This window comes from Heptranchias perlo, chromosome 10, assembly GCF_035084215.1.
Source record: "Heptranchias perlo isolate sHepPer1 chromosome 10, sHepPer1.hap1, whole genome shotgun sequence".
Lineage (NCBI taxonomy): Eukaryota > Metazoa > Chordata > Chondrichthyes > Hexanchiformes > Hexanchidae > Heptranchias > Heptranchias perlo.
In genome coordinates this window covers 8,414,204-8,438,937 of record NC_090334.1, presented here as the reverse complement: position 1 = coordinate 8,438,937, position 24,734 = coordinate 8,414,204, and the positions used below count along the sequence as shown (strand labels likewise).

General features: G+C 46.3%; 1 protein-coding gene across 2 annotated transcripts in view; it reads left to right on the top strand.

Annotated features, from left to right (window-relative positions):
- ccdc135 (coiled-coil domain containing 135) overlaps positions 1–24,734 on the top strand; it is a 124,317-nt gene that overhangs the window by 34,823 nt on the left and 64,760 nt on the right. For both annotated transcript variants that reach the window (XM_067991192.1, XM_067991191.1), the window contains exons 4-5: positions 11,450–11,575; positions 15,039–15,233. In XM_067991192.1, coding sequence (XP_067847293.1) covers positions 11,450–11,575; positions 15,039–15,233 — 321 coding nt within the window. The remainder of the gene's footprint in view (positions 1–11,449; positions 11,576–15,038; positions 15,234–24,734) is intronic.

Below are 24,734 nucleotides of genomic sequence, written 5' to 3'. Positions count from 1 at the left end.
TCAGAGACAGTGGAGGGACCGAGGGAGATGGTGGTGTGGTAAAGCTGGGTGTCGTTAGCGTACATGTGGAACGTGACGTTGTGTTTTTGGATGATGTCACCGAGAAACAGCATGTAGATGATAAATGGGAGCAGGCCAAGGATAGATCCTTGGGGGACTCCAGAGGTACCGGTGCGGGAGCGGGAAGAATGGAACCAGGCGAACACAGTCCCACCCAGCTGGACGACGGCGGAGAGCCGTTGGAGGAGGATAGTGTAGTCAACCGTGCCAAAGGTCTAGAAGGCTGAGGAGGGATAGTTTACCACTGTTACAGTCACATATGATGTCATTTGTGATTTTGATAAGGGCAGCTTGAGTACTGTGGCAGGGGAAGAAACCTGATTGGAGGGATTCAAACATGGAACTGCGAAAGATAGGCACGAATTTGGGAGACCACAACACATTCAAGGACTTTGGAAAGCGAGTTTGGAGATGGGGCTGTAATTTGCAAGGACAGAAGGGTCAAGGGTGGGTTTTTTGAGGAGGGGGTGATGATGGCAGATTTGAAGGGAAGGGGGACCGTACCTAAGGAGAGGGAACCGTTAATAATATCAGCTAACATAGGGGCCAGGAATGGAAGTTGGGTGGTCAGCAGTTTGGTGGGAATAGGGTCGAGGAAGCAGGAAATGGGTCTCATGGTTAAGATGAGCTCGGAGAAGACATGAGGGGAGATAGTGGAGAAACTAGTGAAAGATGCAAGTTCAGGGCTAGGGCAGGGGGGAACCGTAGGGGAAGTTTGAAGGGAGGAAAGCGGCAGAGGCAGCTGAACAGACGTCAAGTCGTCCATGAGCTCCTCGCGCTTGTTGTTGGAGGTGAGGATGGAGGAGGCAGGTTTATAGTGGAGAAGAGAAGCTGGGGATTATCTTTGCATTCCAGGATGATCCTGGAATAGTGAGCAGTTTTGGCGGAGGAGAGCAGGACCCAATAATGCTTTACATGGTCCAGTCAGATCTGGCGATGAATGGCTAAACCAGTTGTCCGCTATAAACGTTCAAGTCTGCGTCTCTTGGATTTAAGGGAGCAGAGATGGAGGCCGTACCAGGGGGACCGGCCAGGTTGATAGAGAGTAATGGTTTTAAGGGGATAAGGGCATCAAAGGTGGAGGCGAGGGTGTGATTGAGCAGATCGGTAGCTGCAGAAATGCCGTGGTGAATGGAGGGCCAAAGGCTAGACAGTTGGAAATTTGAAAGTGCTGTTGTAAGTGACTTGGGGGAGAGTTTTTTCCAGAGGCGCACACAGAACTAAGTGGGGTTGCGAGGGGGATATGGGTGGAGAGGGATACAAGGAAGTGATTAGAGATCGCCTTATACCTGATTGACACGATGGGAGTAAAGAGGCCAGATGAGATGGTAAGGTCCAGGGGGTGGCCGTGAATATAGGTAGGGAAGTTTATATGGAGGGAGAGATCAGGGAGAGAAGAGGCCCACAAAGGTGTTTAAATTTTTTTTTTAATTTCCCTTGTGGGGCCAGAAGGATCAGGAGTGCTCCTCCAGGTCCCCCAAGGAAAGCTTAGTGCTCCCTTGCCACGATCTTGCCCTACCCCACATGATCACGCGGGACGCCCTGGCCGCCGATTCCGCCATTTACCTGGTCTTGGCGGGTGGCCTCCGGGCCTTGTGAATGTCTGCCGCTTCCCATCAATTTCCCACCTGGAGCAGGTGGGAAGTCAGCCAGTGGCATTTAAATGTGGTCCGGGAATTAAAATGCCCCAGGTCTCTTTTCTGCTGTAGCAGGTGAATTTTGAACTGACACTAAAACTCACCCGCTGTATACTGGCCCACAGTTAAAATCGGGGCATATTTCTTTTTTTCTGTTTCTGTCTGTCTCTCATTGTTTCACTTTCTCTTTTCTCTCTCTCTCTCTCTGTTATCCTCTCTCAGCTTGATACACTTTCTGAAGTTTATACAATGTTTATAATTTGAACACAAACAAAATCTGCAACAGGAGCCCCAAAATTGTGTGGCCCTTCTGGTACACTCCTGTTGCAACTTGGAGAGAGTACAATGGAAGGGCCAGGAATTTGGCCAGGACCCATATACATCTGGGAGTTCTTGCTGGACATTATACGTGGTGTATCCTTCAGTACTTCAGATGGGGTCTGACCAAGGCTCTGTACAGCTGAAGCATAACTTCTTCCCCTTTGTATTGAGATAAAAGCCAACATTCCATTAGCCTTTAGTACTGTGCACTAGCTTTTAGTGATGTGCATATCTGGACACCCAAATCCCTTTGTTCCTCCAAAGTCCCTAGTCTCTGGCCATTAAGAAAATATTCCGATTTGTCTTTTTTAGTTCCAAAGTGGATGACCTCACATTTTCCCACATGGTCAACAAACAAAGTATCAAGCTAAAAGAAAAGGCTTACATAAATGGAAGGAAAAGTGGAAAGCCAGTAGACTGGGAGAGCTATAAAAAAAAACAAGTGATACAAAGAAAGTAATAAGAGCTGCAAAAAGGGAGCATGAAAAAAGCTTACGTAGGATATCAGTGCTGATAGACCTGATAGTTTCCACCCCAGAACATTAAAAGAAACAGATGGGGAAATTGCAAATGCATTAGTCATAATTTTCCAAAGCTCTCTAGATTTGGGAATTGCACATTTAGTTTGGAAAATTGCAAATGTCACTCAATTATTTAGGAAAGGAGGGAGGGAGAAACCTACAAACCATAGACCTGTCAGTTTAACACCAGTTGTGGGGAAGTTACTGGAGTCTATCATTAGGGATAGAGTGACTAAGCATTTGAACAAGTATGAGCTGATCAAAGAATCAGCATGGATTTGTGAAGGATAGGTCATGTCTGACTAATCTAGTTGAATTTTTGAAGGGGTCACTAACATGGTAGACAGGGGAGTATCTACGGATATTGTCTATATGGACTTCCAGAAGGCACTTGATAAGGTTCCGCACAACAGATTATTAGCAAAAATAAAAGCACATGGAATTGGTGGTAATTCTTGTGACATGGGTCAGTAATTGGTTGGGAGGTAGGGGAGAGATTAGGGATAAAGGGAATGTACTATGATTAGTGGGATGTGACAAGTGTTCCCTAGGGATCTGGGGCCTTAGTTTTTCACCATACATAGCAATGACTTGGTTGAAGGAATAGAGAGTTGTATAATCAAGTTTGCAGATGACACTATGTCAGGAGGAACAGAAGTTACGTAGATGGGAGCAGAAAGTTACAAAGGGACATAGACAGATTAAGTGAGTGGACAAAACTGTGGCAAATAGAATTTAATGTGGGGAAAGGGGCATCATCCTCATTCCTATTACCATAGATAAACGTTAACTATTTCTAACCCCTATTATTTAACAGTACTCACGACCTTTCCATCACAAACAAAGGCTTGTACCACCCTACAGGCCCACGTGTACACATTTAACCCATTTGCCACACACAGTGCCCTCATGCTCCTCTCCACCTTCCCTTCTGCTTCTCTACCACTACCGTGTCCAATCGCTCCACTACCCCTTCCTGCTGCCACTGCGCTCTCCACTTCCCAGCACAACCTCACTCCCATCATGTCCCCTTTGCAGTACTCCCTCACTCCCTACATCCTGCTCTGTTCCTCACCCCCACCCATTCATCCTCCTATCATCCTGCCTCACTCCCTTATCACCCCTGCCTTTCCTCCATCCTCCCTCTTTGCATGATCACCACTCTCTGCTTTACCTTCCATCCTGCTCTTTCCAGCTGGCTCCCTAACCCTTGATCTGACTCAACTACACCCCTCTCTGGCTAATCTGTATAATTCTGACTGAACGTCTATCACTCCCTTTCTGGATGGTCTCCTATTCTTCCTCTCTTCTTCAGCCTCCTATCTTCCCTGTTTGTCTGACTTTGCATTCCCCCGAAGTTGACTCCAAAGCCTATAAAATGTTCTTTAAACGCACATAGTGCTATGAACACTTTAAATAACAATTGCCAGTTTCATCAGTGAGGAAAAGGAGTTAATGGGAGCAGGAAGGCAATGGCAGGGCAAGGCCTTCAAGCAGGTGAAGAAAGGAAAAAGAAGAGGCCACCTTGCGGGGAGGGATAGCAGGATGACCCAAGGCCTGCCAAAACGTGGGGGCGGGGGGAGGGGGGGAGTGCGGGCAAGGCTTGCAAGATAGGCAGATCATGTCCAAGGCCCACTGAAACGGGGGACATTTTAAAATTAAATTTAATTAAAGCAGGCACAGCAATTTTATTAATTATTAAAGTATTTACCTGTGAGTCACCTAGAGAAATGGACCTGGGAGATGGGACTTGCCCACCTATTGTTGGGATGACTGAAAGGTAACCATAATGGTAAGTATACGTTCCTTACAGTCTTTAATGGTTAAAATACCCAAGTGTGACACTCAATGTTGACAAGCATGACTGAAAATCATGACAGACAAAGCAAGGTGAATATGTACTGAAAGTGCGCACCACATGCAAGACTTTTAAGATTATCACATGCAGACAGATGGATGTTATTAAGGTTTCCAGTGAATTTTCATCAGCAGTAAAGCAAACGTCAATCCCATCCCCTGCCCCTCTCTATCCTTATCTGAAGTCTGCCTCAAGCTTGATTGGATCCTTCCCCTCCCCCAACAGAGAGAGAAGTACAAAAGGTGGCAACCTGAGGCAGGAGTTTCATTTTGGGGGTGAAATCAATGCTGTGCAATAGCACAATTGTATAAAATCTGCTGTGTATTATTTTACCAAGACCATTTAAAATAAACAGCCTTTGTTAAAATAGAGCTCAAAGGAATTTGATACATTCATGTTAATGGGTTTGTATGTTAATGTCACACTGTGAGACTTCACCCCACTTATCCCTCCAGCACAAAAAAATGGCACTTGGTGGTACCCATATGTATAACCATGCCATCTAAAATCCAACGCACTGTCCCCAAAACACCATGTAAATTCTGTGCTGTATATCAACCTCACAAAATACTGGTATGTACAAGAACACATATCAATGTAACTTTTCTTTCCTGTTCCCCCTCCCCACCTTTTTTTGTTAATTTGATACTTGGCAGTGGTGTGAAAGTTTCATTTCAAACACCTTAGCTTCATGCTTAATGTCAGCAGAACTTGTTAAAAGTGTGGCCTGCATGCTTTGGTTATGTGACCCGCAAGCTTCTTGAGCTGGGTCTTTGCAATGTAGGCTGTAGCTGCCATTGATGTAGAAGTGCACCTTTTATTACACGGGGATGTCGCAAACGCGACTACCATTGAGGGCTATTGCCTTCCCCAATGAATGGGGAATGTCCACACAGCTCAGCGACAGCACAGCCACTTTGCTCACCTGTACACCACGGGTGTGCCTGCTGCAGCCCGTGACTGACCAAAGCGATGTCCAATCTTTGCTGGCAAAATTCTTTGGGCTTATGTTGGCATCACTGGCGGCCCTGGCCTCAGAAGCGTGGGCCCAGAATCACCTCTTTGCTGGTGAAAACCTTAATGTTGCTGGGTCGGTGCCAGCTTTGGAGGTGCTGCCATTGCCAGCTGGAATTGCCAACTCTAGTTGGGTATATTCCTGGAGGTTTCATCACATGACCTCCCACTTTGAACCATCCCACCCCACAATCCCACCATTGGTTCATCCTCCAGGCGCACTGCCTTCCCACACCAATTGGCAAGGAAACCCAATTGGATTAATCTGACTGTCAGTGAAACAACATTTCCCCCCCATCTTCAATATTTTTATAACCAATAAATGAAAGTGTTCAAAGAAAATAAAAAAGAACACAATTTTGTTTCATGTCCCCTCGGGGTTGCTCGCAGCAGTGTCCAAGGGATTAATCTTCAATTTCTGGAGACTCCAGGACAATCCTGGAGGGTTGGCAACCCTATTGGCAGCCTGGCAGTGCAAGTGTACTATAAGAGGCTGAAAGGTGAGAGAGATGAGCAGGCCAGAGCCTCAAATCCAACCAACTGCCAATTCCTCTCTCAAATCAAATATTTTCAAGGATGACTTCCTTCTCGCCACAAATTTACCTTTTGAAACGCATATCGCCCCGGTTACCAAGCAGGTGGGGTCGTCCCCAAAGCAGCATAACTAATTATCTTTTGACTCAACACAGCCCAGGGCAATAGACCAGATTGCCTTCTCACCTGCTGTTGGCTGCAAAAACTTTTCTGTTTTGTCTTTGTCTGCTAAGTGTCTTGTTCAGATACATTTCACAATCTCTCTCTCTCTGGGGAATAAATTCCGATGCTTCAGAACTTTGCTATTTTGAAACATTCTGCTGCTTAATATCTTAAAGTTGATCTTTCTTTCGCTTAAGGCATTACCCCTCCATGCTGCAAATCAGTCAGCCCTTTGACTACAATAAAAACAGAAAATGCTAGAAACACTCAGCAGATCAAGCAGCATCTGAGGAGAGAGAAACAGAGTTAACAGGGGTAATCTTAACCCCCAAGGATGTTGGGGGCAGGTGGGAAGGTAAAAATTGCAAAAATGTAAAACCCGACCCCAACTCGTCTCCAACCTGCCCACTTCCGGTTTTAACTGATGCGGGTCGAGGGGTGGGTGACCAACCCGCTCTCAGGAGGCAGGTCAGTCAGTAAAATCTTTTAAGGAGGCTACATGCCTCGTTTTAATGTTTTTACTTTTTAACTCCGGTGGGGGCCAGGATTCCCGAGCCTTCTGCTTCACACCACGTAAGAGGTGAGAAGGCCCGGATCTGCAGGCAAGTGCCTTTGTTGCACTGCTTGTGGGCCAGGAGGAGCAGGAGTGTTTCCTCCAGGCCCAACAAATCTTACCTCCTGCAATCCCGCACATGCAATCGGCTGACCCCGCCCCAACATGATCTCCGACCCCCCCAGTTCTCCGACACCCCCAGCCAACCGCGATCGACCCTGCCCCCCTATAATGACCGGCCTCAACCCCCCCCCCCCCCCCACCCAATGTCCCACTTACCTGGCATCTGCTAACCGGCTGCTTTCCTGTCCAAACATGCAGCCAGCCTGTCAATTTTGCTGGCTGTCGCGCGGGTAACCTGCTGAAAAAATTTAAAAGACATCCTGTTGTCAAAATCATCAGGATGCCCGGGAAACCCGTACTTCTGGCTTTCCCGTGCGGAACTCTGTCCTTCCCCCCACCCAGCTTTCTTCACTGTACCGAGTAAATATTTGGGCCAACGTTTCAGGTCGATGACCTTTTATCAGAACTGGAAGAAGTTAGAGATTTAACAGTTTTTAAGCAAGTACTTGGGGTGGTGCCAGAGGACTGGAGAATTGCAAATGTTACACCCTTGTTCAAAAAAAGGTGTAAGGATAAACCCAGCAACTATAGGCCAGTCAGTTTAACCTCAGTGGTGGGGAAACTTTTAGAAACAATAATCTGGGACAGAATGAGCAGTCACTTGAACAAGTGTGGATCGATTAGGGAAAGCCAGCATGGATTTGTTAAAGGCAAATCGTGTTTAACTAACTTGATAGAGTTTTTTGATGAGGTAACAAAGAGGGTAGATGAGGGCAATGCAGTTGATGTGGTGTATATGGATTTCAAAAGGCGTTTGATAAAACAGAGAGTAGTGATGAACAGTTGTTTTTCAGACTGGAGGGAGGTGTACAGTGGTGTTCCCCAGGGGCCGGTACTAGGACCACTGCTTTTCTATATATATAGTGCTGATTTGGACTTGGGTGTACAGGACATAATTTCAAAATTTGCGGATGACACTTAAATTGGAAGTGTCATGAACAGTGAGGAGGATATCAACAGACTGGTGGCATAGGTGGACACGTGGCAGATGAAATTTAACACAGGAAAATGCGAGGTGATACATTTCGGTAGGAAGAATGAGGAGAAGCAATATAAACGAGAGGGTACAATTCTAAAAGGGGTACAGGAACAGAGGGATCTGGGGGTACATGTACACAAATCGTCGAAGGTGGCAGGGCAGGTTGAGAAAGCGGATAAAAAAGCATACGGGATCCTAGCCTTTATAAATAGAGGCATAGAGTACAAATGTATGGAAGTCATGATGAACCTTTATCAAACACTGATTTGGCCACAACTGGAATATTGTGCCCGGTTCTGGGCACCGCACTTTAGGAAAGATGTGAAGGCCTTAGAGAGGGTGCAGAAAAGATTTACTAGAATGTTTCCAGGGATGAGGGACTTTAGTGACATGGATAGACTGGAGAAGCTGGGATTGTTCTCCTTGGAACAGAGAAAGTTGAGAGGAGATTTGATAGAGGTATTCAAAATCATGAAGGGTCTAGACAGAGTAAATAGAGAGAAACTGTTCCCATTGGTGGAAGTCAAGAACCAGAGGACGTAGATTTAAGGTGATTGGCAAAAGAACCAAAGGTGACATGAGGAAAAACTTTTTTACACAGTGAGTGGTTAGGATCTGGAATGCACTGCCCGAGGGGGTGGTGGAGGCAGATTCAATCATGGTTTTCAAAAGGGAACTGGATAAGTACTTGAAAGGAAAAAATTTGCAGGGCTATGGGGATAGGGCGGGGGAGTGGGACTAGCTGGATTGCACTTGCATAGAGCCAGCACAGACTCGATGGACCTAATGGCCTCCTTCTGTGCTGTAACCTTTCTAAGATTCTATGATTCTACAGAACCAGGGAAGGGTGGGGGGGTTGGGGGTGGAGCAAAGTTCAAAGGGGAAGGCCTGTGATAGGGTGGAGGGCAGGAGTGAGTAAATGACAAAAGGGATGATGGTGCAAGGTGTGATACTGGGACAAGTAAAAGACATAAAAGACGGGTCCAGAGGAGGTTTAAATAGTTACAGCATAACCATTACCAGCACCTGCTGTCCGAGAAAATGGGAGCAGTGGTTCGTAGTATCATAATGGGTACAGTACAGGAGGAGGCCATTCATCCCATCATGCCTGTGCCGGCTCTTTGAAAGAACTATCCAATTAGTCTTATTCCCCTACACTTTCCCCACCCTTTCAGGCAGTGCATTCCAGATCATTACAACTTGCTGCTTAAAAATAAGTTTCCTCATGTCGCCTCTGGCTCTTTTGCCAATCACCTTAAATCTGTGTCCTCTGGTTACCAACACTTCTGCCACTGGAAACAGTTTCTCCTTATTTACTCTGTCAAAACCCTTCATGATTTTGAACATCTCTATCAAATCTCCCCATAAACCTTCTCTGTTCTAAGGAGAACAACCCCAGCTTCTCCAGTCTCTCCACATGCCTGAAGTCCGTTACCCCTGGTACCATTCCAGTAAATCTCTTCTGCACCCTCTCTCTGCAGCCTTGACATTATTCCTAAAGTGTGGTGCCCAGAACTGAACACAATTCTCCAACTGATGCCCAACCAGTGTTTTAGAAATGTTTAGCATAACTTCCTTGCTTTTGAACTCTATGCCTCCATTAATAAAGCCCGCGATCCCATATGCTTTTTTAACACCTTCTCAACTTGTCCTGCCACCTTCAAAGATTTGTGTACATTCACCCCCAGGTCTCTCTGTTCCTGCACCCCCTTCAAAATTGTACCATTTAGTTTATATCGCCCTATTGTGATCTAAAGTTGTTGAAATCAATGTTGAGGCCGAAAGGCTGTAAAGTGCCCAATCGAAAGCTGAGGTTGTTCCTCGAGCTTGCATTGAGCTTCATTGGAACAGTGTAGGAGGCTGAGGACAGAGAGGTCAGTGTGGGAGTGGGATGGACAATTAAAGAAACAAATGACCGGAAGCTCAGGGTCACGCTCTCTGACGACAAAGGTTCTCAACTTGAAATGTTAACTTGTCTTTTCTCTGCCAGATGTGAATGGACCTGCTGTGTATTTCCAGCATTTCCTGTTTTTTTTCTTATTTCAGAGTTACAGCCTGTGCAGTTTTTCTTCATTTCAGTATTCTCTTCTTCAGCTCACTGCAGATCCACTGAAAACCTGGTTCTTATATACATGAGGGCTATCACTAATTAACATGCATGGAACTAATGTTGTATTATGATTACAGCAAAGTGGCCAAGCACAGGCCCTGAAGTGGTGTAATATCAATGAGGTACCACTACTGGCTCCAGTGACATGGAGTACCTCCTCAGCAGACTGTGTTTCTCAGTGCCAGTCGAGGCAGAGTGCCAGTTGTGGCAAATATAAACAGTGCCATTGCCATCACTGGAAGCTGTGTGTACATTTATCTGGCTATAAGTAGGCTAAACTCTCTGACCACGAGCAGACTGGGCTCTCTGACCACAGGCGGACTGAGCTCTGACCACGGGCGGACTGAGCTCTCTGACCACGGGCGGACTGAGCTCTGACCACGGGCGGACTGAGCTCTCTGACCACGGGCGGACTGAGCTCTCTGACCAGGGGCGGACTGAGCTCTGTGCCCACAGGCGACTGAGTTCTGTGCCCCCGGGCGGACTGAGCTCTGACCACGGGCGGACTGAGCTCTCTGACCACGGGCGGACTGAGCTCTCTGACCACGGGCGGACTGAGCTCTGTGCCCACGGGCGGACTGAGCTCTGACCACGGGCGGACTGAGCTCTCTGACCACGGGCGGACTGAGCTCTCTGACCACGGGCGGACTGAGCTCTCTGACCAGGGGCGGACTGAGCTCTCTGACCACGGGCGGACTGAGCTCTCTGACCACGGGCGGACTGAGCTCTCTGACCACGGGCGGACTGAGCTCTCTGACCACGGGCGGACTGAGCTCTCTGACCACGGGCGGACTGAGCTCTCTGACCACGGGCGGACTGAGCTCTCTGACCACGGGCGGACTGAGCTCTCTGACCACGGGCGGACTGAGCTCTCTGACCACGGGCGGACTGAGCTCTCTGACCACGGGCGGACTGAGCTCTCTGACCACGGGCGGACTGAGCTCTCTGACCACGGGCGGACTGAGCTCTGTGCCCACAGGCGACTGAGTTCTGTGCCCCCGGGCGGACTGAGCTCTGACCACGGGCGGACTGAGCTCTGTGCCCACGGGCAGACTGAGCTCTCTGACCACGGGCGGACTGAGTTCTGTGCCCCCGGGCGGACTGAGCTCTGACCACGGGTGACTGAGTTCTGTGGCCCCGGGCGGACTGAGCTCTGACCACGGGCGGACTGAGCTCTGTGCCCACGGGCAGACTGAGATCTCTGACCACACGTGGGATGAACTCTCTGCCATGGACGGACTGAACTCTTTGGCCACGAGCAGGCCGAAGTGTCTGTGGCCTCGGGCAGGCTGTATTCACTGCCCAGGGTAACCTCAATTTTCTGGCTGTGGGAGGCCAGCTCTCTGCGCTTTGATTTGCTGGCCCGAGGCCGGAAAATTAAAATCGCCATTGTGACTTTTCAACATACAGCAGCAGCCCCTCAGTGTGTGCTGTACATGCCATACCCAGTGATACGGAAGGAGCACAAATCATAAACCAGCCAGTATATGTGATAGTGAATGAGTACAAGTCTAATTTATTTGTAATAAGAAATGATGTGGATATGCTAAAAAGTTAATTTTCTTTCTTGTCAACAGAAGTTTGTGAGCACCACTATTCGCCCAACATTGCTGAATCACCAGGAACTGTACAACTGGGATGGGTGTGCCCAGTTTGTGTCTGACTTTCTAATAGTGGATTCTTTAGACCCTACCACGGACGTGGTAAGAAATTCCACGCTACAGGAGCAACATGCTCTCCGGTTGAAAGATTCACCAGCACTGAAGCAGCAGATTCCTCGCCCCTCCCTATCTCTGAATCCTCCTCCAGCCCTACAACCCTCCGAGATCTCTGCGCTTCTCCAATTCTGGCCTTTTGCGCATCCCTGATTTTCAAGGCTCCACCATTAGCAGCTGTGCCTTCAGCTGCCTGGGCCCTAAGCTCTGGAATTCCCTCCCTAAACCTCTCTGCCTCTTTACCTTTCTCTCCTCCTTAAAGATGCTCCTTAGAACCTACCTCTTTGACCAAGCTGTTTGTCACCTTTTCCTAATGTCTCCTTATGTGGCCCGGTGTCAAATTTTGTTTGATAACGCTCCTGTGAAGCATGTTGGGAGTTTACTACGTTAAAGGCGCTATATAAATGCAAGTTATCATTGTTGTTATTGTTTGCTCCAATTGCTTAGATTTTTTAACAATTCATTCGTAGCATTTAAATACATGATCCCCATCCAACCATTACATTTTCCCTTGTTTTCAACTAGGCTGAATATTGTCAGTTCGATAGCCAGTTGCACCAATTACAGCAGCGTTTTGAAACCTGGGCCCTAGGATTCTGCAGAGGTTCTCTTAGTCTCCTGATGTATCCCACCTCTAGGGTGGGATACATCAGGAGACTAAGAGAACCTCTGCAGAGACCTGGCATTACCAGGTTATAGGAACTTAGGAATTGCTGGACAAAGAAAGACCAAGGTCCATCTAGATCGCCTTCTACCATCCTGGTAGTCGCATGGTACAACGATAATGGAGTTGTTGACTAATCATAGCAGTCAATCTCTACCAATTAGTCGACAACAGACCCAGACATGAGGTGAGGAAAACCCCCAGTGGGGGAGAGCTTTGGGAACCATAGGTCCAAAGTCACCTGTTCCTCCCAAGCACTTACGACATGTCATATCTCAAACTAGTCATATTATATCCCAAAATATTATTTTCTGAAAGAAATCGATCTACCTTACACTTGAATGAATCAATACTAACTGCTTCCACCTTCTCCCTAGAGAGCCTGTTCCATAGACTCGTTCACTGAAATATTGGCCCTGATATTTACGGGGAGGGTGCTGGGGAGCGCGGTAGTGCGGGGAAAACCTGGCAAGAGTAGTGATGCGGAGGTCTGGCCGAATTTAGCGGCAAGACCCCATTATGATTTTTTTCTTCCATTTCCCGCCTGGCAGCCAGCCGAATTAACAGGCTGGCCGGCTGCCGGTCAGGAAAACCAATGGCAGGAGGCTGCAGCCGGGGACCCTTGGGGATGGTCCCTGGCAATGGGGAAGGGGGAAGGCCGGAGATCGGGGCTTGTGGGGGGAGGTCTGCGATCGCAGCGGGGCAGAGAGAGGCCATGATTGGCAGATGGGGAGGCCGAAGGCTTCCTTGAGGGGCCGGGGAAGCACTATTGCTCCTCCCGGCTCACAAGGAGTGCTGTAAAAGGCATTTAACTCTTGAGCCTGCAGCTCCCAACTCCGTTTTACTGCCGGGTTTCCTGAGCCCTGGGAAACCCATGCGGCAACTGTTAAATTTAAATCAGGCTTCCAATTGTACCGTGGGAGCCTGATTTAAATATGTTAATGAAGTGTCCCATCTTTCTCGAAACCCACCGCCGTAAAACCGTCAACGGGCGCGTACGCAGTAGGTTGGGGATGTTCCCCGTTTTTAAATGTTTAATCTCCCCTCCAACTTCCCCCCCCACCTGTCATGGGGGGCTTAATATCGAGGCCAGTGGTTCCGCAAAATAATTTTGAATTTACCCCCTTCAAGTGGAGGCCATGTCCTCTGGTTCTACAGGCTATATAAGATATATAAGAACAAAAGAAAAAAAGACATTGCAAGTCTCTCAAACAACTCAAAGCGATTCATGTACAATGAATTGCAGTACAGTGACTGTTGTTACATAGGCGAACACACCCACCTATTTTGCAGACAGGACTAAGATGGATGACTAGTTCATCTGTGTTTATTTGAGCAAGGAATGTTGGTCAGGGCACTGGGAGAACTCCCTGCTCTTTTTCAAACAGGGGCACGGGATGTTTAACGTCCACCTCACAGCATCTCCTCAGTACTGCATTGTAATGTCCCCCTAGATCACGTGCTCCGATCCTGGAGTAAGGCTTGAACTCACAATCTTCTGACTCAGAGGCATGAGTGCTGTCAACTGAGTCAAGCTGACACAGCTCACCACACCTAAAAGGTGTTCAGAAATAGCCTGAAGGCTAAGCAGAAGTTTTCCAATTCTCCCCATTGTTGTCCTGCATACAGGATGTGGTCTTAAGGAGACCAGTCACTCTCCAATACCTTATCCAAGTAATCACGATTCAAAAGTGTGCCTTGGGAGTGAGTTATAGGAAGCTATTTGATTATGGAGGGCATCACAGCCAAGCACAGACTTCACCCGACTTCCACACTTCTAGCAGGAGTCATTGGATAGCAATCAGAGGGCTGTTTTTTTTCCTCTCATGAGTACTGAAACCAATTGTAGCACCCCTGCTTTCAGATCAGCTAACTCTAGACTGACCGAGGATTAAACCTGGTACCTCCTGGTTTGGGTGGTAAATTTACCAACCGAGTCCCTGGAGGAAAGTGATCCAGTCATTTTTAAAAATGTTAATTTAAAAAGAGCATTTTCTGCCAAACTATTCCTGAGCTTCATCGGGATGGTACAGATACTTTGCTCTCACTATATTGATTGTCAGATACTTGAGAAATAATCTAATGGATGATTAGGTAACAAGTGGGTTAGAACAGCGCCCTTTAACCTCTGGGACCTGTTTTCTAGCTCAGACCAGACTGATGGGCTGAACGTCTGCTCTGTCTGCAGGCAGAAGATTGGGGCAGTCATTGTTCCTCAGTCCACAGCACAAGATAGTCCATGATTCAACACTGATTTGTCCTTTTAATTTGACTTTCGGATGAGACGTTAAACCGAGGACCTTTCAGGTGGACATAGAAGATCCCACGGCATTATTCGAAGAAGAGCAGGGGAGGTCCCCCATTACCCCGGCCAACATTTATCCCTCAACCAACACCTAAAACAGATGATCTGATTATTTATTTCATTGATTGTAAAGCACTTTGGGACGTCCTGAAGTCATGAAAGGTGCTATATAAATGCAAGTCTTTTTTTCTTTCTAACTCAGAGGTGCCAACATCATGGCCAATGTGGCAAATGGTAATATCACATCAATGGAGTAATAACCCATAATTTGGCAATGGTTTTCAGGATCACTCAGAGAATCATATGGGGAAAGTGGAAAAATTCACAATGTACCAGTCCTGTTCTGAGTTTGGCATTTATTTTGCCAAATGTCTTTACGTTGGTTCTTGTATGTTGCATATGGCTTAATATAGAACTTGCATGCTTTTAATTTTGACTTTTAGTTGTGTATTGAATCTTTATTTTCTTCTCTCCTCCGACAGCCAGATTATTTGTTTTCCCCAACCACTATCCTGAAACGACAGAAAGGAAACTGCTTTGATTTCAGCATCCTGCTCTGCTCACTACTGATCGGCACGGGGTACAATGCATATTGTGTCAGCGGGTACGCTGTCAAAGAAATATGTCTGATGGATGAGTCAAGGGAAATATGTCCTCTGCTGAAAGAAAAGGATGATGTAAGGAGCAAATTTTGCACAGATAAATATTCCAACTGTCGAAACTTACACTATACCAATGCATTAACACCCAAACAAGTAGTACAAAGAGAAACTTTATTGAGCCCAACTTGTATACAAGTGGAAGAGCACCTCAAAACAATGGTTGAAGGTACAGCTTCCCCGAGTCAGTGAAACAGCTCATGTTTATACAGTTCAGTAAAGAAGGCCCATCTGTTACAGAATATGGGCGTACACATACATTCTTTATTGGCTCAGGTAGTTGGTCAATCAAGTAGTGAGCCTGCCCCCCGAACATCCATAGCCATCTATTACTTTTGCACGTAGGCCTGAGCATTCCCTTCCTCCCTACATTCCTGTCCTTGTTATCAGTAGGGCTGAAGCTAGTCTCAAGGCCACATGGCCGTTCAAGAAACTGTATTCTTATTATATTCTTGTCGTCAGCTACACCCTTATCTTTAAGAGAGGCCAGGCTGAACTAAGCACCTGTTCAACTAACTTAATTATCAACATACCAAGGCTTAAATGTAATTACAAAATTGTGCTTCTATGTATGTTGTGGCTAAACCTATTATATGAGTTAAGTGAGTCAATAAAGAGTTAATATGGTCAAGTATCCCTTCATGCACTTCCACACAACCATTGACCGTGCGCCCAGAAAGGCCACAGAAAGGCTGGTGTAGACTCTGTATCTAACCTGCACTATACCTGCCTGGGAGTGTTTAATGGGCCAGTGTAGAGGGAACTTTACTCTGTATCTAACCTGCACTATACCTGCCTGGGAGTGTTTGATGGGACAGTGTAGGGGGAGTTTTACTCTGTATCTAACCCGTGCTGTACCGGCCCTGGGAGTGTTTGATGGGACAGTGTAGAGGGAGCTTTACTCTGTATCTAACCCGTGCTGCTGTACCTACCCTGGGAGTGTTGATGGGTCAGTGCAGAGGGAGCTTTACTCTGTATCTAACCCGCACAGTACCTGCCTGGGAGTGTTTGATGGGACAGTGTAGAAGGAGCTTTACTCTGTATCTAACCCATGCTGTACCTGCCCTGGGAGTGTTTGATGGGACGGTGTAGAAGGAGCTTAACTCTGTATCTAACCCTTGCTGTACCTGCCTGGGAGTGTAGAGGGAGTTTTACTCTGTATCTAAACAATGCTACACCTGACCGGGAGTGTTTGATGGGTCAGTGTAGAGGGAGCTTTACTCTGTATCTAACCCGTGGTGTACCTGACCTTGGAGTGTTTGATGGGATAGTGTAGAGGGAGCTTTACTCTGTATCTAACCTGTAATGTACCTGCCCTGGGAGTGTTTGATGGGATAGTGTAGAGGGAGCTTTACTCTGTATCTAACCCGTGGTGTACCTGCCCTGGGAGTGTTCTCACATACACACACAGATCACAAAACAAATAAAACAAAGGTTCAAATATTAATATAATTGCAAAGACATGTACATCATGTTCCTCCATGAAACCACTGTCCCATCAAGCATTACCAGGTCAGGCACAACATCAGATTCCACATATACGCTGACGACACCCAGCTCTACCTCACAACCACCTCCCTCGTCCTTTCTACTTTCTCTCATTTGTCACATTGCTTGTCCGACTGGATGAGCAAAAATTTCCTCCAACTAAATATTGGGAAGGCTGAGGCCATTGTCTTCGGTCCCCGCAGCAAACTCCGTTCCCTAGCCACCAACTCCATCCCTCTCCCTGGCCACTGTCTGAGGCTGAACCAGACCGTTTTTAACCATGCCATCCTATTTGACCCTGAGATGAGCTTCCGGCCACATATCTGCTCCATCACCAAGACTGCCTACTTCCACCTCTGTAATATCGCCCGTCTCCGCCCGTGCCTCAGCTCATCTGCTGCTGAAACCCTCATCCATGCCTTTGTTACCTCTAGACTGGACTATTCCAATCCCCTCCTGGCTGGCCTCCCATCTTCTACCCTCCATAAACTTGAGCTCATCCAAAACTCTGCTGCCCGTATCCTAACTCGCACCAAGTCCCATTCTCCCATCACCTCTGTGCTCACTGACCTACATTGGCTCCCAGCCCGGGCACGCCTCGATTTTAAAATTCTCATCCTTGTTTTCAAATCCCTCCATGGCCTCGCCCCTCCCTATCTCTGTAACCTCCTCCAGCCCTACAACCCTCCGAGATCTCTGCGCTCCTCCAATTCTTGCCTCTTGCGCATCCCCGATTTTAATCACTCCACCATTGGTGGCCATGCCTTCAGCTGGGCCCTAAGATCTGGAATTCCCTCCCTAAACCTCCGTCTTTCCATCTCTCTCTCTCCTTTAAGACGCTCCTTAAAACCTACCTCTTTGACCAAGCTTGCGGTCACCTGTCCTAACGGGTCAGATACAGAGTAAAGCTCTCTCTACACTGTCCCATCAAACACTCCCAGTGCAGGTACAGCATGGGTTAGATACAGAGTAAAGCTCTCTCTACACTGTCCCATCAAACATCCTTATGTGGCTCGGTGTCAGAGTTTGTTTGATAACGCTCCAGTGAAGCGCTTTGGGATGTTTTACTATGTTAATGGTGCTATATAAATGCATGGTTTTGTTGTTGTTGTTGTGTGACCTGATAGAGGTCTTTAAGATAATGATAGGGTTTGCTAGAGTAGATGTACAGAAAATGTTTCCACTTGGGGGGAGTCCAAAACTGGAGGTCATAAATATAAAATAGTCGCTAATAAATCCAACAGAGAACTCAGGAGAAATTTCTTTACCCAAAGCCTGGTAAGAACGTGGAACGCGCTATCACAATAAATAGTTGAGGCAAATAGCATAGATTCATTTAAGGGGAAGCTAGATAAACACAAGACCTAGAAAGGAATAGAAAGGTATCCTGATAGGGTCAGATGAAGTAGGGAGGGAGGAAGGAGGCTCGTGTGGAGCATAAACACCGGCATAGGCCAGTTGGACCAAATGGCCTGTTCCTGTGCTATAGTTTCAATGTAACTCAATGTAAGCGTAGAGGGAGCTTTACTCTGTATCTAACCCATGCTGTACCTGCACTGGGAGTGTTTGATGGGACAGTGCAGAGAGAGCTTTACTCTGTATCTAACCCATGCTGTACCTGCACTGGGAGTGTTTGATGGGACAGTGCAGAGAGAGCTTTACTCTGTATCTAACCCATGCTGTACCTGCATTGGGAGTGTTTGATGGGACAGTGAAGAGAGAGCTTTACTCTGTATCTGACCCGTGCTGTACCTGCCCTGGGTGTGTTTGATGGGACAGTGTAGAGGGAGCTTTACTCTGTTTCTAACTTCTAGGGAAGGTGGGATCTGTACAAGTGTGACGGGTTACACCCGAGCAGGACCGGGATCAATGTCCTCATGGGGGTGTTTGCTAGTGATGTTGGGGAAGGTTTAAACTAGAGTGGCAGGAGGATGGGAACCTGAGCGGGGAGTCAGAAGGGAATAAAATTGAGAGCAGCAAGAGAGGGGAAGACCCAGGGGAAATCTACAATACAAATAGTACAAACAGTTGTTCAAGAACAAGTGAGAGGGAAAAGCGTAGAGCAGCGGAAAGAAAGTGTACTTTAGGCACGACAGATAAAATAAAAACTAGAAGGCGTAAGGCGATTAACCCAGCATCAAAGCTGTGGCAGGGGTTTGGGAACCTGAGCAGGGAGACAGAGCAAAGCGTGTCAGGAAGGGACAGAAGGTATGGAGTAAAAGGTAAAGTGTTAAAAAAAGAAAAAGCAGGAACTAAGTGTCACAAAACATATTTGAAAGTTCTTTATCTGAATGCACGTAGCATTCGTAACAAAATGGACGAGTTAACGGCACAAATAACTACGTATGGGTATGATCTTGTGGCCATTACAGAAACATGGCTGCAGAGTGACAACGACTGGGAATTAAATATGCCAGGGTATTTAACAATCAGGAAGGACAGGCAGGAAGGAAGGGGAGGTGGGATGGCTATGTTAATAAAGGAAGGAATCACTGTAATACAGAGAAATGATATTGGGACAAAGGATCAGGATAATGAAACAGTTTGGGTAGAGATAAGGAATAATAAGGGGCAAAAAACACTCATGGGCGTAGTATATAGGCCTCCTAATAGTTGCAACTCTGCTGGAAGAAGTATTAATCAGGAAATAGTCGGGGCATGTAATAAGGGAACAGCTATAATTATGGGGGATTTTAACTATCATATAAACTGGACAAATCAAATTGGGCAGGGCAGCCTTGAGGAAGAGTTTATTGAGTGTATTAGGGATGGATTTCTTGAGCAGTATGTAACTGATCCTACAAGGGGGCAAGCAACCTTGGACCTGGTCCTGTGTAATGAGCCAGGATCAATTAATAATGTCCTAGTTAAGGATCCCCTTGGAATGAGTGACCATAACATGGTTACATTCCATATCCAATTAGAGGGTGAGAAGGTTGGTTCTCAAACAAGCGTACTGAGCTTGAATAAAGGAGACTATGATGGTATGAGAGCGGAATTGATTAAAGTGGACTGGGAAAATAGATTAAAGGGTAAGACGCTACATGAACAGTGGTGTTCATTTAAGGAGTTATTTTACAACTTTCAAAAAATATATATTCCACTGAGGAAAAAAGGGTGTAAAAGAAATGACAGCCATCCGTGGCTAAGTAAAGAAATTAAGGATAGTATCCGACTAAAAACAAGGACATATAAGGTAGCCAAACTTAGTGGGAGGATAGAAGATTGGGAAGTCTTCAAAAGACAGCAAAAAGTAACGAAAGGATTGATTAAAAAAGGGAAGATAGATTATGAAAATAAATTAGCAAAAAATATAAAAACAGATTGCAAGAGTTTCTACAGTTATATAAAAAGAAAAAGGGTGGCTAAGGCAAACGTTGGTCCCTTAGAGGATGAGACCGGGAAATTAATGGTGGGAAACATGGAGATGGCAAAAATGCTGAACAAATATTTTGTTTCAGTCTTTACGGTAGAGGACACTAAGAATATCCCAACACTGGACAAACAGGGGGCTCTGGGGGGGAGGAGCTAAATATGATTAAAATCACTAAGGAATTGGTACTCAGTAAATTAATGGGACTCAAGGCGGATAAATCCCCTGGACCTGATGGCTTACATCCTAGGGTCTTGAGGGAAGTGGCAGTAGGGATTGTGGATGCTTTGGTAATAATTTTCCAAACTTCTCTGGACTCGGCAAAGGTCCCGGCGGATTGGAAAACTGCTAATGTAACACCCTTATTTAAAAAGGGTAGTAGGCAGAAGGCTGGAAATTATAGACCAGTTAGCCTAACATCTGTGGTGGGTAAAATTTTGGAGTCTATTATTAAGGAGACAGTAGCAGAACATTTGGATAAACATAATTTAATAGGACAAAGTCAGCATGGCTTTACGAAGGGGAAGTCATGTCTGACAAATTTGCTTGAGTTCTTTGAGGACATAACGTACAGGGTGGATAAAGGGAAACCAGTGGACGTGGTGTATTTAGACTTCCAGAAGGCATTCGACAAAGTGCCACATAAAAGATTATTGCTCAAGATAAAGAATCACTGGATTGGGGGTAATATTCTGGCATGGGTGGAGGATTGGTTATCTAACAGGAAGCAGAGAGTTGGGATAAATGGTTCATTCTCGGACTGGCAACCAGTAGCCAGTGGTGTTCCGCAGGGGTCGGTGCTGGGTCCCCAACTCTTTACGATCTATATTAACAATTTGGAGGAGGGGACCGAGCGTAACATATCAAAGTTTGCAGATGATACAAAGATGTGAGGGAAAGTGGAGAGTGAGGAGGACATAAAAAACCTACAAGGGGATATGGACAGGCTGGGTGAGTGGGCGGAGATTTGGCAGATGCAATACAATATTGGAAAATGTGAGGTTATGCACTTTGGCAGGAAAAATCAGAGAGCAAGTTATTATCTTAATGGCGAGAAACTGGAAAGTACTGCAGTACAAAGGGATCTGGGGGTCCTAGTGCAAGAAAATCAAAAAGTTAATATACAGGTGCAGCAGGTGATCAAGAAGGCCAATGGAATGTTGGCTTTTATTGCTGGGGGGATAGAATATAAAAATAGGGAGGTATTGCTGCAGTTATATAAGGTATTGGTGAGACCGCACCTGGAATACTGCATACAGTTTTGGTGTCCATACTTAAAAAGAGACATACTTGCTCTCGAGGCAGTACAAAGAAGCTTCACTCGGTTAATCCCGGGGATGAGGGGGTGGACATATGAGGAGAGGTTGAGTAGATTGGGACTCTACTCATTGGAGTTCAGAAGAATGAGAGGCGATCTTATTGAAACATATGAGATTGTGAAGGGGCTTGATCGGGTGGATGCGGTAAGGATGTTCCCAAGGATGGGTGAAACTAGAAGTAGGGGGCATAATCTTAGAATAAGGGGCTGCTCTTTCAAAACTGAGATGAGGAGAAACTTATTCACTCAGAGGGTAGTAGGTCTGTGGAATTTGCTGCCCCAGGAAGCTGTGGAAGCTACATCATTAAATAAATTTAAAACAGAAATCGACAGTTTCCTAGAAGTAAAGGGAATTAGGGGTTACGGGGAGCGGGCAGGAAATTGGACATGAATTTAGATTTGAGGTTAGGATCAGATCAGCCATGATCTGATTGAATGGCGGAGCAGGCTCGAGGGGCAGATTGGCCTACTCCTGCTCCTATTTCTTATGTTCTTATGTTCTTATGTAACCCGTGCTGTACCCGGCCTGGGGGTGTTTGATGGGACAATGTAGGGGGAGCTTTACTCTTTATCCAACCTGTTTTGTACCTGCCCTGGGAGTGTTTGATGGGACAGTGTAGAGGGAGCTTTACCCTATACCTCAACTGTACTGTACATGCCTTTTGAGTGTTTGACGGACAGTGTAGGGGGAGACTTTACTCTGTATCTACTCCATGTTGTACCTACTGTGGGAATGTTTGATGTGACTGTAGAGTGAGCTTTACTCTGTATCTAACCCTTGCTTTACCTGACCTGGAAGTGTTTGATGGGAGTGTAGAGGGTGCTTTACTCTGTATCTGAACCGTGCTGTAGCTGCCCTAGCAGTGATTGATGGGAGAGTATAAAGGGAGCTTTCCTATGCCTCTAACCCCTGCTTTACCTGCCCTGGGAGTATTTGATGGGACAGTGTAGCGGGAGCTTTGCTCTGTATCCAACCTGTGCTGTACTTGACCTGGGAGTGTTTACCATGGACACCAGCAAGAGTTCACTCTCACTTTGATGCTGCTGCTGTGAGGCAGCCTTCCAGCTGGTTTGCCACCTGCTCACGCTTTCTCTTGTTGCTGCAGGAGCCACTTCATTGCTGGCGCACAAATATGCTTGTAATGCCACACAGTCGTCTTGCAAATTGGGACCAGCAGGCATACTGGGACCTCACGGGCTCTGCAGCCCTTTAAATATTTCCAAAAGTCCTTTAAGATACCATACCTGCCCATCAAGTGCATTCACCATACCTGGGAACATTGTGCACAGGAAGTATGTTCAAATTATAGAATCATAGAAGTTTACAACATGGAAACAGGCCCTTCGGCCCAACATGTCCATGTCGCCCAGTTTATACCACTAAGCTAGTCCCAATTGCCTGCACTTGGCCCATATCCCTCTATACCCATCTTACCCATGTAACTGTCCAAATGCTTTTTAAAAGACAAAATTGTACCCGCCTCTACTACTGCCTCTGGCAGCTCGTTCCAGACACTCACCACCCTTTGAGTGAAAAAATTGCCCCTCTGGACCCTTTTGTATCTCTCCCCTCTCACCTTAAATCTATGCCCCCTCGTTATAGACTCCCCTACCTTTGGGAAAAGATTTTGACTATCTACCTTATCTATGCCCCTCATTATTTTATAGACTTCTATAAGATCACCCCTCAACCTCCTACTCTCCAGGGAAAAAAGTCTCAGTCTATCCAACTTCTCCCTATAAGTCAAACCATCAAGTCCCGGTAGCATCCTAGTAAATCTTTTCTGCACTCTTTCTAGTTTAATAATATCCTTTCTATAATAGGGTGACCAGAACTGTACACAGTATTCCAAGTGTGGCCTAACTAATGTCTTGTACAACTTCAACAAGACATCCCAACTCCTGTATTCAATGTTCTGACCAATGAAACCAAGCAAGCTGAATGCCTTCTTCACCACCCTATCCACCTGTGACTCCACTTTCAAGGAGCTATGAACCTGTACTCCTAGATCTCTTTGTTCTATAACTCTCCCCAACGCCCTACCATTAACGGAGTAGGTCCTGGCCCGATTTGATCTCCCAAAATGCATCACCTCACATTTATCTAAATTAAACTCCATCTGCCATTCATCGGCCCACTGGCCCAATTTATCAAGATCCTGTTGCAATCCTAGATAACCTTCTTCACTGTCCACGATGCCACCAATCTTGGTGTCATCTGCAAACTTACTAACCATGCCTCCTAAATTCTCATCCAAATCATTAATATAAATAACAAATAACAGCGGACCCAGCACCGATCCCTGAGGCACACCGCTGGTCACAGGCCTCCAATTTGAAAAACAACCCTCTACACCCACCCTCTGTCTTCTGTCGTCAAGCCAATGTTGTATCCAATTGGCTACCTCACCTTGGATCCCGTGAGATTTAACCTTATGTAACAACCTACCATGCGGTACCTTGTCAAAGGCTTTGCTAAAGTCCATGTAGACCACGTCTACTGCACACCCCTCATCTATCTTCTTGGTTACCCCTTCAAAAAACTCAATCAAATTCGTGAGACATGATTTTCCTCTCACAAAACCATGCTGACTGTTCCTAATCAGTCCCTGCCTCTCCAAATGCCCGTAGATCCTGTCTCTCAGAATACCCTCTAACAACTTACCCACTACAGATGTCAGGCTCACCGGTCTGTAGTTCCCAGGCTTTTCCCTGCTGCCCTTCTTAAACAAAGGTACAACATTTGCTACCCTCCAATCTTCAGGCACCTCACCTGTAGCGGTGGATGATTCAAATATCTCTGCTCGGGGACCCGCAATTTCCTCCCTAACCTCCCATAACGTCCTGGGATACATTTCATCAGGTCCCGGAGATTTATCTACCTTGATGCGCGTTAAGACTTCCAGCACCTCCCTCTCTGTAATATGTACACTCCTCAAGACATCACTATTTATTTCCCCAAGTTCCCTAACATCCATGCCTTTCTCAACCGTAAATACCGATGTGAAATATTCATTTAGGATCTCACCCATCTCTTGTGGTTCCGCACATAGATGACCTTGTTGATCCTTCAGATTACTTGAGATGATCTCACAGCATCACCTATGGTTAGCTGGCCTGAGAAATTGCAGGAGGGACGTGTACTGCAATTGGGCACTGCGTGTCAGAGTAGTGTGGTTTAAAGGGCTATCATTACATGCCTCCAGGTAGCTTCTTAAGGATCAGCATCGACAAAGGCCTGGCAGCTCCTGCTGACTCTACTGTTTTAGCTGGGTAATGTGGAATAGTAAAAGTACAAGAGCAAGGTAACTGTTATATATATTAAGAATTGTTTTGCAAA